The sequence below is a fragment of the Heliangelus exortis genome, chromosome 21 (assembly GCF_036169615.1).
Source record: "Heliangelus exortis chromosome 21, bHelExo1.hap1, whole genome shotgun sequence".
Classification (NCBI taxonomy): domain Eukaryota; kingdom Metazoa; phylum Chordata; class Aves; order Apodiformes; family Trochilidae; genus Heliangelus; species Heliangelus exortis.
The window spans coordinates 796,765-811,649 of record NC_092442.1 but is presented as its reverse complement, the minus strand read 5'-3'; the positions used below and the strand labels follow the sequence as shown (position 1 = coordinate 811,649).

Here is a 14,885-nt window from a genome sequence, read left to right as displayed (position 1 = left end):
ACACAGCTCATGAAGCACTATGAGAGGGAAAGAAGACTCTTCCAGGGAACATGTGCCCAAAAGCTTTAAATGGGGAGATTTTTAATAAGCACCAACATCAGTGAGAGCGGTGCACAATGTCAGAAATGGGACAATCTGCCCCGAGAAGACAGGTGACCAAACATTTGTGTTTCTGAACAGGAACTATCATTCAGCCTCTGCACCTTTAGGGCAGAACATAAGACCCTCTTCTTTCTCGGGACAAAGTAGAAACCATTTCCACAAGATCCTGTTCCTGTAGCTCTTGGCAGAGGTAGGAATCTAGTTCCCCTTTATCAATGTCCTACCAGCCCCCATACTCAAGGAGGAAGGGGGCAGGAATGTGAAACACAACCAACCCCAGAGTTCAATCCGTGCCAATTTCAAAGTCCCATGACTCCAGAGTATCAAAGGGTAAAACTAAATGCCATGTTAAATGCTCTGCTTGGAAAGAGATCTGGCAGGAGTTAAAGCAGAACACAGAGGACTGAAGCTTCCTGTGCACCACAGGTTAACATCATGAGTTATAATTGAACAAATCTTTGTATCCAAACAACAGAGGGGTGGAGATATCTAATGACTTCAGTGTGGTTCCTGAGCATGGACAATATGCAGAAAGCAGCCAAGAAGGAGACGTTTCCATAACCACCTATGTCCATGGGTGTCCTTGAGACTGGAGAGATGAATGGCCACGGAGGACAAACACTAACAGGAACACAAATTTCCTCAGAGGGAAGTTCTAGTTACTGGCTGTCCCCTGAAATCAGAGCTCTCAGCTCATTTGCCTTTTTCTAGGAGCTCACTTGTAAGTGGTGGCAGCTGTCAGACAGGTACTGAGCAAACAAGTTCTCTGCAATTCTACAGCTTTAAAGACAAATCTGCTGGCTGGGAAAGCTTCCTGCTCATCTGCAGCAACGGCTTTAGGGGGCCCTGTCCAGCAGGAGGAAGCCAGCACAGAAAGGTAAGCTGGAAGTGGTTATGATGTCTTTGAAAAGCTGCCACGTTCCCTCTCCTCACTTCAAGGACATCATCTGGCTCAGGTTTTCCATTTCTATTGCTTCACCTTGGCATCCTGACACTGTCAACCTACTCTGCAGAACAATGCACATGCATGATACTCTCAATAAAACAAATCAATCAATCAGTAAGTGCAGGCTTTCCTAGCAAGGACCCAAAAAGATAGAAATGAAAGACAGCGTGGCCTCAGAGCCAAGCCAAAAAAAAAAACAAAACCCAAAAAACCCCCCACACCCTTCAGTATCTTATTTCTGAGTGGCAAAAGGGCAGAGCAGGCATGCAGTGACATTTCTTCCACCTGCCCCTACAGATTTGAGTATCTGCTGGTTTGAGGACTTCCTTGTGTGCCAGGAAAAGAACCTTTGTGCTTAATACCCCGCAGTGAACTCTTTCAGTGATTTGTCCAACTGGTGCTTTGAACAGGTCCAGCTTTGAAGATCCCCAGCAGCTGGGAGCAGGAGTCACCTACATCAGCTCTGAGGTGTGCAGCCATATTTCCCACTATTTCAAAACTGCCATTTGCCTGTTTCATTTCCTGATCCCTTTTTTTCTGTATCAAAACGAATATTCTCTTTCTTTAGGAGACTTCCCCATTCTTTTCTAGCCTGACTCTCCATCTCTCTGCTGAACACACAAATTACAGAACTCCCATAAGCTGCTTTATATTTCTTAGCCAATTATTCACTCATGAGAAGTGCTTCCCTCTTATCCTAAGGCAGGCCTTGTAACAACTGATCTTGTGAAGCAAGATTTGTTCCCAGGGGAAGAAAAACTGTTTTGGCTTTAGTCTGTACTTTGCTTTATCATCCTTTTTATTTTCTTCATTTTCACTGAACCACCATTTTCAAGTAGGCCATTTTACTTTTAATAGCTTCGTTATCCTGCTGTGGACAAGACTGAGAATATTTTGTTACTCCTGCTGCTAGTTTGTTTCCAAGTTTCCTCAAACTTTTTTTTTCCCCCCCAAAGGTGGGCAGCCTTGCTGCAGACACCTAGTATGGAAATTTTAAGACAATCTTCTCTTAAAAATTCAGGCTCTTGGCTGCCACGAGAAATTTTTTTTTTTTTAAAACAACCTTCTTAATTATTTTTTTCAGTCTTTGTATTTATTTATTTATTTTAACAAAGGAGAATACTGCATACCATGATCATTTCATACAAAGCAGCAGCTCTTAGCAACAGAAAATAACCAGTCCTGAGAGTGTACAGGAGCTGGTTCAAAAAGCTGCTCCTCCTGGCTGTAGGAACAGACACTGTAAAGCACTCCTACCTGTGGAACCTCCCTGACCTCTCTCAGCACGTGGTTGAGAACTGCCTGTGACTGAGCAACTCCACACCATTCCATCAAACACTGTATTTTTGAAAACACTCAGTTTTTAAAAAATTCAGCCTCAAATTACAAGTTGCAGGGATTCTGTGCTACCCAACTCATCCATTTTAGCTCTGTGATGTCTTCAGTTCACAGCAATATGCACTCTAAATTTAAGCTACTCTTTTCCTTATCTAATTTGTCCTTCTACTGAAACAGATCTTGGCTCCCCTGCTAAATGAAGACCAAGTATTTATAAGTAGCAGTTAGAGCAGTCAAGACCTCCCTGTGGATCATGGTGTCCTCTGTGACAGCACCCATCCCACAGGAACTGCTTGGCTTTTGGCCAAGTGACAAGATGTGTAAGGACCTGACTGAGAAAGGGGTGGAGATCTGTCATGGCAATACTGGACAGTGAAGGCATGCAGGAGAAACTCTGCCATCTCCTACAACCTCCCAGCAAGGAAAGAGAAGGAGCAGAGAAACACAGCAAGCACTCAGTGCTGATGGTTCAGAGGAATCAGGACATGACCAACTTTCAGCCTCTGACAGCTCCTGGTGGGGGAGCAGGAGCAGCTGGAGTTAAGCAGCTCTGATTTGCAGCTGTGGAACTATGCTTTGGAGCTCAGCTCACACCTGGTGATCCTTACAAAAGGCACCAAGTGATGTCACTTTGTGTACCAGCAGTGGAAAACTCTGGGGAAAAGCCCCTGCTAAAGGGGAGCTACAGGAGCTTTCTGACAGTTCCTTTCCAGGGTTATCTGAACACTGCAGTATCCTTCAGAGGCAGGTGGGTGGTTAAAGGTGCAGCCAGTGGTGTCTGGCGTGAGAACACTGCTGAGGACTCCTTAGACAAAGGGCATCATTGATGAAAGAGATTTTCTTTAAAGGGAGCAGACAATGGTGTAACCAACAACTGGAACAAGTCACCAGCAACCTGCTCAGAGGTGAAGTGCTTTGATCTGATTGACTTAGGAGAAGCTGGTGGCTACTGCCTGGCACTGGAAAAATCAGAGGGACAGGCTGCCAATGTGAAAGAATCACTTTGCTGAGCTATAATTATCTGCAGCTATGAAAAAATCAGGTCTGTGATATGGTGCTATAGGAGAACACACATTTTAAAAGCAATACATCAAAGCAGCATTTTAGCAGCTCAATTTATACTGGCTTTAAGTCTGATTAATTAACTGATTATAATGGTTCCACTGGCTCTTGGCCTGGCTGCCCTATCAGTCCCTCACTGATAACAGTATCAGTGACAGATACTTCAGAGCTGCTACACCAATCCAACTGGTAAGTATTGAATGAAGAGTAAGCATAAAGCAGGGTCTCTGAACAGAAACCTATTTAGCCTCCTTGGCCTCTCTGCTTTAAGTACTCTGCAGCTACAGAAGCAAAGTGTTACCATAAGTTTTGTCCCTGCTTGGGTGCAGTGGTCTCTGCAGGGAGGTCTGCAGCATGCACAGCCCGGAGCAGTCTGCTGCCTCTGCCATTGCCAGTGCTGCTCTTCCTCTTGTCTGGAAAAGAAAAGCACAAGCTCAGGTGTGTTCTCACCCAGCTGCTCCAAAGTGGGCAGTTTGATTTTGCAAGAACCAACTTAACTGCAGGTAAGAGTGCTTATATTTAATGTGTTGCCAGGGAAAACTAACCCAGCACCAGCTTGGTCCCTGTATATGCACTTGGAGAAACAAAAAGAAACAGATACTGGATTTTTAAAGAAATTATTGCATCATAAAGTACATATATAAAATTAAGAAAAACATTCCTACTATTTCAAATGCATAAAACTGGTTTGTCTTTCCAGCTATATACTGACAAACTACTTTTAGAACTGAATGAGTTATAAATAGGATGTATTTGTATTTCTGAGCATCTTAGACAACAGTTTGACATCAATTTAAACCTTTGCTTATTAAGACTTTGCTTAACAGAAGTTCCAGAAGGATCATGCTGAAATCTTACACACCAGCAGGGTAAATACATGGGGGGCACTTGAGAAATTAACAGAGCTGGAAGCAAGCTGGTGTACAAGAACATGGCTGGACAATATTGGACAAATTCCCATAAAAATCCAGACTTGGTGAGAGCCACTGAATGATTCCACCCCGGACCAACAAGTCACTGAGATGCAGTAGCTGGAAAATTACATGATGGGAGAAGTATCTCACTGGAGGTTTGCCCTGTTCCATTCTTCTAGATGTCTACTCTGACCACTGTGTCAGACAAATTCCCAGGCATGAGGGCTCCATGATTTAACTCAGCACAGACCCTCCCTGCAGATGGACTCAGTGTCAGGCTGGGATGTTTCAAAAGCAAGAAATGATCAGGACACAATCTGAAACTGGAGTCAGATTATACTATAATCTACTGTACCAAGAACTATTTCCACAGAGAGCCACACAATCTGATTTTTTTTGTGCAGGTCCATGTTCTGCCTGCAACACTTCACCACCCAGGCTCCTCACCACCCAGGCAAAATTATACAGGAAGATCAGAACTTCAGCTCATTGTCACACCTCCCTTTTCCCTTCAGTAGAGTGAAGAGCAGGCTGAGAGGACACGTGCCAAGCAGGCTGTTTGCCAGAAGAGCCTCAATCAGCAAAGCTGTAGGTATTTAGAACACTGTCCTGCCTGACACTATTTCAGAGATTAATCTGGGAGTCTTGCCACTCAGTGGAACATTGGTACTGATGGATACCCTCACTCTCTGCACCTCACAACTGCCTACATGTCCAAGAAACCTGGCACACTGTACCTCAGCTGGCTCAGAGCAAAACAGGGGTTAGTCCCCAACTGACATCAACCTGACTGCTTTTAAGAGAGGTGATTGTACCCCACTGTTCTTATGGGGTACATTTTAGGCAGTGTCAAGATCTGCAGCAGCAGAGAGGAGATCATGAGTGAGATCATACAGAGTGTCAGACTCCCAACATGCAGGCTTCCAGAGTTTAAAGGAAGCTTGTATCAAGAGTATTCACATAAAATCATTCTGACTATACAGTTCTCTCACTTTTACAAATCCACCCCAAGAATCAGATAGCAACAAAGGAAATACCCACAGAGAAGCAGGCTGACCATACCTCCTGGGCTGTGGTCCTTTTTCAAATCTTCTTTCTTCTGATGGGGAAGGATGAATCTGTAGTCTATACTGTCATGTACCCAGCCTTTCTCAATGAACAAGCCAGGAACCTCATCTGAAAACAGCCAATACCTGTAAGGAACATGCATGTTAATAGGTTATCTGTCTCCTCTTTGGGCTACAGTTATACACATCCACCTTAATCTGCACAGGGGGGAGAAGCATTTGTGTGCTTGACTCAAAAACTGAGTGGATGTATATCTTATATTGGGACCACTGAGCAGCATGAAAGGCTCCCATCAGAATCCAATCTAAAAGCATTTGTGTGCAACAAATGTGAAAAAAAAAAGAAAAAAAAAAGATGGTAACTAGGTCCTTGAGCACTTGAAGCTCCAGAGGTCAGTGGATCCTGACCTTCCCAGGAAGGTCTCAAAGAGCTGGCTTTGCAAACCAGCAGAAGCCACTACACACTCTCAAAAACCTCAGTTCTGCACCCCTCTCAACACTCTGCATCCATCACTTCCTTGCAATCTGAGAGAAGTCCCAGAGGGGGGAGCTGCCAGCAGGGCACCATTCCCTTCCCTACCTGTTATGGTTACGGTCGGTGCCGATCGGGGTCCTGCGCATCACCAGCTTTGCTTTGGCAATTCCATCCTGGAAAGTTTTCTCAGCTGCAGCTTTATGCTTCCTAATTCTTTCTTCCTCTGCTTCTCTCTCCATCCTCACTGTTGTAGTTAACACAGAAAAACATCAGCTTTCTTTTATTGCATCCAGACATCAATTTTCTCTTTTATTTTACTACACAACAGGAGTAGAAATAAAGTTATTTGTTACAGGAGTAAAAATAAAGTTATTTGTTACTTAATATTAGTTTTATCACAGCCATCCATCCTTCATCCTACTTTCCACCCACCATTCTAGAAAAATCAACAAATATTAAGAAGGCATAAGGATGAACTGGGAAAGAGGAAAGCCTGGATAAAAAAAATGACTGAAGAAATTAGTCCTTACCATTTTATCTCATTCTAGATCAATGAAGCAGCACCCACTGCTTGCATTCCCATTTAACAACAGGGTCAAAGATCAACTGCAGACCAATATACAACAGAGATTCTTGCTGTGGCCCCCTCAAGCTTTAGGAGTGGTCTGGCTGTGCCCCAGAGAGCTCAGGATGGTGATGGACACCTCCACTTCCAGGCATGTCCACAACTGCAGCCCTGGGGAACACTCTCCCCACAGCCTCACCCACTCCAGATGCTGATCTGGCACCACCTTTTCCACTCCCAGCACATCTCATGTCTTCCCACATATGCTGTGATGGGGGAGAGCAGGACCAGAGAAACCTCAGGTTCCACCCACCAGAAGTGCTGGCATTTCAGTAGCTCTCAATACCCATAGCTACTGACAAAAAAGAGGGGAAAAAAAATATGAAGAGGCCTAAACCTGGCATCAGACTCCTCATCTAGAGTCTTACAGATTAAAATATGCGACTTCACATCTCTAGGTAAGGAGCAAGAAGGAAGGCAGCTTCTGTCAAGGAGACAAATACTAAGGTCAGCAGGGTTTGCACTTCTCATGCTGCTTTAAGAGTCTCTCTGTACTTCTGCTCATCTCTGAAGAACAGGTATGGTGTCACCAAGAACTGCCAGAACAACAAGGAACAAACACCCAGCTGAGCCATACTGGTTCTTCAGAGCCTGATCTCAGTCTAACAAAACCATCACCCCTTCATGACTTCCACAGGGCTATGGGCAACACTCTTCTGTGTCCTGAGAAAACTTGAGGAAAAAAAATCAGAAGGATGAAGAAATGAGGATGCATTTCTTCATTTGAGGATTTCAGTTCACTGAGGATTCATTTCTACCTTTGCATGACAAAAGAGGGTTTGAAGGTTTGTCATGCAAAAGAGGGTTTGAAGCAGACAGAACAAGACCATATGGAAGGGGTGAGGTGAACAGGGCAGGAAAAAGCAAGTGTACAGAGGGTGGATGCTGGCTGCTGTCCTGGGGAGAAAGGGAACTTCTGGCTAGGACTTCTCCCAGGGCTACTACCTACCCCTTCTCTGCAGGAATTTTCTGAATCAAGATGGTCTGGTACCAGTTGATTAATAAATGCCTGGTAAAGGTTCTGAGTCCAATGTTATCAGTCCTGACTGATTAGAGGACAGACACTGACAAACCTACCCTTGCATTTGTTACACCAACTCAATATATCAGCTTTTATATAATAATATGCCAACAATATGCCAAGATAATGGGTTCAATATACCAATATTCATATAAACCAACACATGTATATACACACATATAGCAATGTACCCACTATAATAGGTTTAAGCCAGAACACAGCAAGTTCCACCTCAACATGAGGAGAAACTTCTTGAGTGTGAAGGATCGCTGGCCCAGGGAAGCTGTGGATTCTCCTCAGAATTTCAAAGCCCCCTGGATGTGTTCCTGGGTGATTCTTCTTTGGCAGGGGGGTTGGACTGGATGATCTCCAGAGGTCCCTTCCAACCTCTAACAATCTGTGATTCTATGAACTTGAGTAATTGCAGAATGGAATGGCAGCACTGTGCTGTTAATTCATACCTGCCAGACACAATCCACAGGTCTGTAAGCACCAACACCTCCCTAAGCCACAGGAGCTCTCCCTGTGTCAAAGCACTGACATCAGAAGCAGCAACAAGAGTCATTCTCACAGTGCCACATGTCCCATGTCACCTACACCTGTGTCCCACACACCCCAGCAGGAGCCCATACTACAGGAAGCACCACTGTCACCTTCCACTAGGGACAGAGGTGACATTCCTCAGGATTTCTCTCCTTGACCCCTTCTCAAGGATTGCTGCTGCCACCTGACACTTCCCTCCTCCTCAGGACCCTCCTCAGGGGGCAGGACCCACCCAAGCATCCTGCCAGCAAACTCCTCAGTGCTCACACCTCAGGATGTGGTGGGCACCCCCAAGATTTGCATTTTTCCTATTCAGCTGCAAAGTCCACTTGCAGCAGGGACCATCAAGTGGCAGAATAAGGAAGAGGGAAGGAAAGAAGAGAAACCAAAATTTACTCATATGCCAAAACTGCTCAAAGTAAGATCAGACACCAAATTAAAGGGTTTCTCCCCACATCTCACTTTGAACTGCAATGCAAGGTGGCCTCAGCTGGCACCTTCCTTGAATGTACAGACTGCCAGCTCTCCATTCCCCTCCAACAGACTGTACAGACTGCTCCATGGAGTGATAAGACACAGAACAGCCACCAAGTGCTGCAGAAACATGGAAATGGAAGCAACTTGGCTTTTACTATCAAGAAAATACAGATATTAATCATGTTATCTCAGCAAAGAGTTATTGACTTCTTTTGAAGTCAAGAAAGAACAAAAAATCCATTTATTGGGTTCTTTTTTGAGCTGAGACCAGCTTGATAGCACAGGCTGTAATTTTGACAGGTGTAAGTTGAAAAGGGTGAGTGCTCCCAGTGTGACTGATGTTAGAGTGGTGAAAAAGCAAGCTCTGACTGCAAGATACAGATCTACATATCTGTCAAAGACTACTGACAAAACACCTATTGTGCAGCAGTTCACAAAAACACACACACATACATATATATGAATATCTTACTGCTGCACAATAGGTTTTTTTGTCAGCAATGATTCTTTACTTTCCCCCAGAGATACTCAAATTATTCAAAGCAAATGCAACTCAAGTGTTGTGGAAAGCCACTACACTGAAAAAGCCCACAGAAAGCCCCTGTGATGGCAGCAGCACAGGAATGAAGTTCTTACTGTGGTTACCCACAACTATTTTTCACATTCTAAAAGCACACCAGCCCTTAAGTTTTAAGTCCTGAGCAGATCAGCTCCAAGCTGCCAATCCTACACCCTTAACCAAGATCTTTGGTGCTCTGAGGGTACCTTTATGCCTGGCAGCAACTGCTGAACACATAAAATGAGCCCTTGATGCCTGAAGAGCTGTGGTTTGTTATGTGGGAAGGAAACAATACAAACTCAAACATTAATGAAAGGTTTAATCCTTCCTTCCCTGCCAAGGAGACAGTTTTCCTAGAGAAGACCAAAAGAATGAACTCCCCCAGCATGCAAGCCATAGAATCCTTACCCCCCATCAGTGTAAAACAGCTTTGCTTCACACACAGCTATACAAACTATCAAGTGAGAACAAGGAGTATCCCAAGAGGGTGGTGTCCAAACTGTACTTAGCTTGGCATTAAAATCTTACCATGAACTTCAACTTGCTGTCAAACAACTGGAACACTAAAGAACTGGGGCCAAGAAGCCATTGCACTACAACATGTTCAGTATCTGGTATTCTGCTTATCTGGAGCAGTAGGGCAGCACTTCAGATCCTACTGATATCTCCAAGATTAACAGTTCTTAACCAAAGATGTGAAAAGGTCTATTTACACCCAATGTGAGAATCACAGAATCATAGAATGGGCTGGGTTGGAAGGGACCTCAGAGCTCATCAAGTCCAACCCTTGCTCCACTCCCCCCGTGGTTCCCAGCCCATGGCACTGAGTGCCACATCCAGGCTCTTTGGAAATATCTCCAGGGATGGAGAATCCACCCCTTCCCTGGGCAGCCCATTCCAATGGCTGATCACCCTCTCCCTAAAGAAATTCTTTCTAATGTCCAACCTAAACCTCCCCTGGCACAACTTGAGACCTCTTGTGCCCTCTTGTCTTGCTGAGAGTTGCCTGGGAAAAGAGCCCAACCCCCCCCTGGCTCCAACCTCCTTTCAGGGAGTTGGAGAGAGTGATGAGGTCTCCCCTGAGCCTCCTCTTCTCCAGCCTCAACACCCCCAGCTCCCTCAGCCTCTCCTCAGAGGATCTGTGCTCACCAGCCTAGTTGCCTCCTTTGGACCTGCTCCAGCACCTCGATATCCTTCCTGAGCTGAGGCATGGTTGTATCCACTCTACTTCATTAGGAGCCTCAGAGTATTCCATGTTGTTTACCCTGTGGGGTGCTTGTCTCTCAGCTGGTTCAGAAGGGAAATAACAATCTAGGTGTGCTATGCTGTCCACTTCCACCTGCCCAGTACCCACTTTTACAACCTAAAAGATCCTTGCAGTATCTAGCTCTTCATATTCCATAATCCTTAGCAAAAAAGCACTATTTACACAGAGGTATACAAAGTCTGGTACTGCAGCACATGATTTCCAGAGGTTTGAGGACACTTTCTATTTATACAACTCCATAACTAATTCTTTAAACTGGGAAACTGTAAACTGGAATTTATTGCTTCAGCCTTTATCTGGGAGAAGGGCTGCCAGCATCAGCCTGACTGTGCATGGCAGCAAGGCCAGCAGCAGCTGTAGGAATGAGCTTTTGGGTGGGAAGCATCTCCTTGGTACATAAGAGCCAGAAGACATTTGGACGTGGGGAATATTTTTGGTTTCTTTTCTGTCCCCAAAACAGATATTCTGTTCTCCAACCTTCCTGAGTCTGACAGAAGAGCAAAGGCACTGAACAAAATATGCCCATAGATAAAAGCCTGGAAGCAGCTATCACTTTTTCTTAATATTCTGGTTTCTAAGCTGCCATAGGAACCACAACAGCTGATTTGTGCTTCTCCAGTGAGTAAATCCACTAAAACCAGGTAAGGCTTTTGAAAATACTCTGTCACTTTTGCCATTAACTTGCTCCCTGCTATTCTCCTGGTAGGTTTCTTACCTCTCATTTGTATTTCTTGTTGCTCCTTCTCTTTCTTGGCTCGGATGGCAAGAAGGCGCCTGCTCTTCACAGCACTGATCATATCATCAGCTTCTATTTCTACCCGGTGCTCCATTTTCATCATCTCAGTTTTTTTCTTCTCGTTTCTCCCCATCATGTTCTCCTCTTTCCCAACCTCCTTGTTCTTGGCCACCATTTCTTTCCGTTTCTGTTTTTCTGCTCTCTTCTTGTCATTTTCTTCCTTCAGGATAGCCAGGCGCTCCTTCCACAGCTCAGCTGACGTCTGCTGCTTGGCCTCCACGTGGTCCTGCACCGAGTAGGTCATGAGGATCCGGTGGCACAGAGCCCCCAGGATCCTCAGTTTCTCCTCAGGAGTCAACTCGAAGAACTCCGAGGTCTCCAGCTTCTCCAGAAACTCATCCTGCACTTCATTATCCTCAAAGGCTGCCGAATCTTTGCTTTCATCCACGTTATCCGAGGCCTCGCTTTCCTCTTGCACGTCCGACTTCCGCAGGCACAGGCGAACCAGCTCGGAGGCAGAATGCAGGGTCAGAGGGATTTCAGAAAGCTTCATTCCCAGCTCTGCGTAATCTTCAGCAATCTCGTCCTGCAGCAGGGTCTGCAGGAGAATCACCAGCACTCGGTTCAAATACAGGAAGCCTCCCTTCTCTGCACAAAGAGCTTCCATCAGGGAAACCGCCGTGATGGGATACTGAGCATCCGGCATCAACAGCCCCGAGTAACAGCTCAGGAACTCCACCACCATGGCCACGTCCCCAAAGAGGGTGTTAGGGAGTCCTTCTGGAGTATCGACCAGTTTAAAAGTCGGCAAAGTCTTCCCTTTGAGATCCTGGTCCTCAAACCTTTTCTGTTTTTCCAGTTTCTCCTTCATCTCCTTCTCCTTCCGCTCCTTTGCTCTCTCCTTCAGTTTCTCTTTCAGCTTCTCCCTCTTTTTCTTCATGTACTCCTTCCTCTGCTCCTCTGTCATGCTGGCCCACCTCTTCCTGTGCTCCAGGAGCTCGTAGCGTTTCTGCACCAGCCCCCGCAGATCCTCAGGCAGACGGGCACGGTCCTCGTTGGAAAGCAACCTGGCTGTCTTGGAGATGATGCAGGACAGAGCACTCTTTTTGTCTTCCCTGTCTTTGTTTTCTTTGTAATAAGCAATGAGATGGAGTGCTGCAGGAGGCAGATGTTTCTGGGGTTTGCTGGACGACCTAGGGGTGCCTCCAGAATTCCTGGGAGCCCTGGACACCTTGGGGGTACCTTTAGCCATGTCCAGCAGTGTCATTTGTTTCATTTTCATCTTGGGGGTCTTCAAGCCTTTCCTGGGAGACTTTGATTTCCCCGATGACTTCTGTCCATTCAGAACCCTTTTGCCTCTTTGCTTCTTGTCCAGTGATTTGTTGCCACCCTTCCCCAGTCGGCTCCTCTTTGGAATGTGAAAGTTAGAACCCAGCTTAGCAGGAGACATGATTTTCATCACCTCTTCCAACTCCTCTTTAGGACATTTTGAATTCTTTGAGTTTTTCATCTTCAGAGGAGAGCCAATGATAGATTTCTCCAAATGCACGTGGCACCAGAGAGTAGGGCTCAGTGGCTGAGCCAGGGATGATCCATCAGCCTTGGATTTCTTAGGTTTTCTGTCTGGTGAGCCAGAGCTCTTCCTTTTGGTTGAAGGGTTGAGAGTCATATACTAAAATTAAAGAAAGAATTATTTTAAGTATGTCAAGGTAAATACTGTAATCAAAATCCTCATCTGTCAATAATTTTTGCTTATTTTAATTTTCAGTGCATTTTTCCAATGAACTAGAAATACTCCACATGTTAAGAGGCTTCTGCAGTAGTTTCAGTATTCTCACTGCAGTCACTCCACTGGTTACGAGGCCATTAGCTCATTCCAGAAAGCTCATTTAACTTAAAAAAAATTAAATACTACCAAACTTTAAAAGCTTCCTACTACATTACATAAAATAATTGAGTTTCTACTTTAAAGTCTGTGTGGAAGAGGTTTGCCTGGAGAATGCTGCACTAGTTTCAAAATTTGCCCCCCTGCTCAGAGATCTTTCTCATGAGCCATGTAGGGCTCAGTCCTGGGCCCCACCTGGAGGAGCACAGAAGTGCTGGATGACAACAGGAATTCAGAGTCTGGTTTCTGAACTGCCTGAAAGCATCAGGAATGAAGGTGAGACAGGATATTCAATCCTGAAATAATCCAATGGAATATCTGACTGTTTTGAAGCTGCTGAAATAACCTCCCTGACAGCCCAGAACAGGTTAACCCAGAGCCAGAGACTGACTTCAGGACTACCTTGACATCTCAATATCAGCTTCAGGATGCACCCAGAATACTAATATATATCAAGAAGCAAAATGAGGATATAACCTTCAGCCTATGGATAAAATTACCAGAAAGCAGAGGTTGAACATTTGAGATTCCTTAGCAACAAAAAATTCCACAGTGGTATGCACATCAAAAGTGGCAAGCAAACTAAGATTCCAGAACAGACACAAATGTGATCAGGTTCAGGCTGCCACAGGAATATTTAGATTTTCTTACTCACTGATGTTCACTCTTCAAGAGTCCTCATTAGGGCCATTATAGGAATTTTTAAAGGAGATTGCACACTCACCAAATTCAGTGCCTGGGTAACTTCATTCTACAAAAATTCTTTGTTGAAATCTTTGCTGAAGAGATTTGCCTAAACTGAAACATCCAGCACTGATGTGAATCACAATAATTACAAATTCCCAATTATTAGTTCTGTAACTCATACTGTGTACCCAACTGTCACATAAAGTTATTTTGTCAGATCACTAATTCAGGATTAATAAATCCTCCAGCCACTTCTTGAAATTTTAAAACCTTGAGATAAATTCAATCTCTATGCCCAGTAAGAAACACACTGCCTAGAGCCACCCCTAAAAATAAAGCTAAGGACTCCTAAAAGTCAAACTGAAGATCTCATAGTTGTGCATCTTTTCTGACAGTAAGGGTACACCTCCTCCATCAGCACAATGAATAAAAGAACTGTACACCACCAGCATATTGTTCAATTTCTATTAAAGCAGTGACCTCAAACACTACAGCAAGAGTAAACAGCTCATTGAAGATGATGGATAGAAGCTTACAAAAAAAGGGAGTTCTGGTCCTGATGAGGAAAAAGGGGAAAAGCAATTATTTCTCTCCTAGTTTTAGAACAACACTTGACAAAGTCTGAGTCTATGAAAATGAGAGTTTACTAAAACGAACACAATAGTGCTTTCTGCACACAAAGATCAATTTTAAACCAAGAGATTTCATAGTATGGCATTTACTTGATTAGCTGTGTCCTTACAAAGGGCTGGAAAAACAGCCAGCCCTGCTACTTATAATTTTGGTACAAACATTTGTGGTGCCATCACTCAACCCAGCACCTTACAAGAGGTCAAACACATCCAGCTTTTTCTTGCAGCCACAAAAAGGCTCAATACCTGATGTTACCAGGTAAGGGCTATAGCTCTGCAAATTGTCCTACAACAAGAGAATCATGTCTGTACTTGTAGACAAGCAATACAAACCACTGGAAAAAAATCAGGAAAAGTTACAACTCCGATTTTCGAGTCACTGTTTGAGACATTCAAGGTGTGCCACCTCACCAAGGGTCCATCTTCACAAGACTGGGTTTTCCTGCTTTGCTCTGAGCTGATGTAAGCTCTGGGGGCACCAAAGCCCAACTGGAAAACTGAAGCATCTTGTGAGATTGCTTAAGGGTGGGAAACGGGTGAGAAAGCAAA

General features: G+C 44.6%; 1 protein-coding gene across 1 annotated transcript in view; it reads right to left on the bottom strand.

Annotated features, from left to right (window-relative positions):
* The window catches only part of BAZ1B (bromodomain adjacent to zinc finger domain 1B), a 49,856-nt gene that overhangs the window by 20,257 nt on the left and 14,714 nt on the right, over positions 1-14,885 (bottom strand). The window contains exons 7-10 of the mRNA XM_071765372.1: positions 11,112-12,804; positions 6,010-6,148; positions 5,425-5,555; positions 3,750-3,861 (exon numbers count right to left, since the gene is read on the bottom strand). Coding sequence (XP_071621473.1) covers positions 3,750-3,861; positions 5,425-5,555; positions 6,010-6,148; positions 11,112-12,804 — 2,075 coding nt within the window. The remainder of the gene's footprint in view (positions 1-3,749; positions 3,862-5,424; positions 5,556-6,009; positions 6,149-11,111; positions 12,805-14,885) is intronic.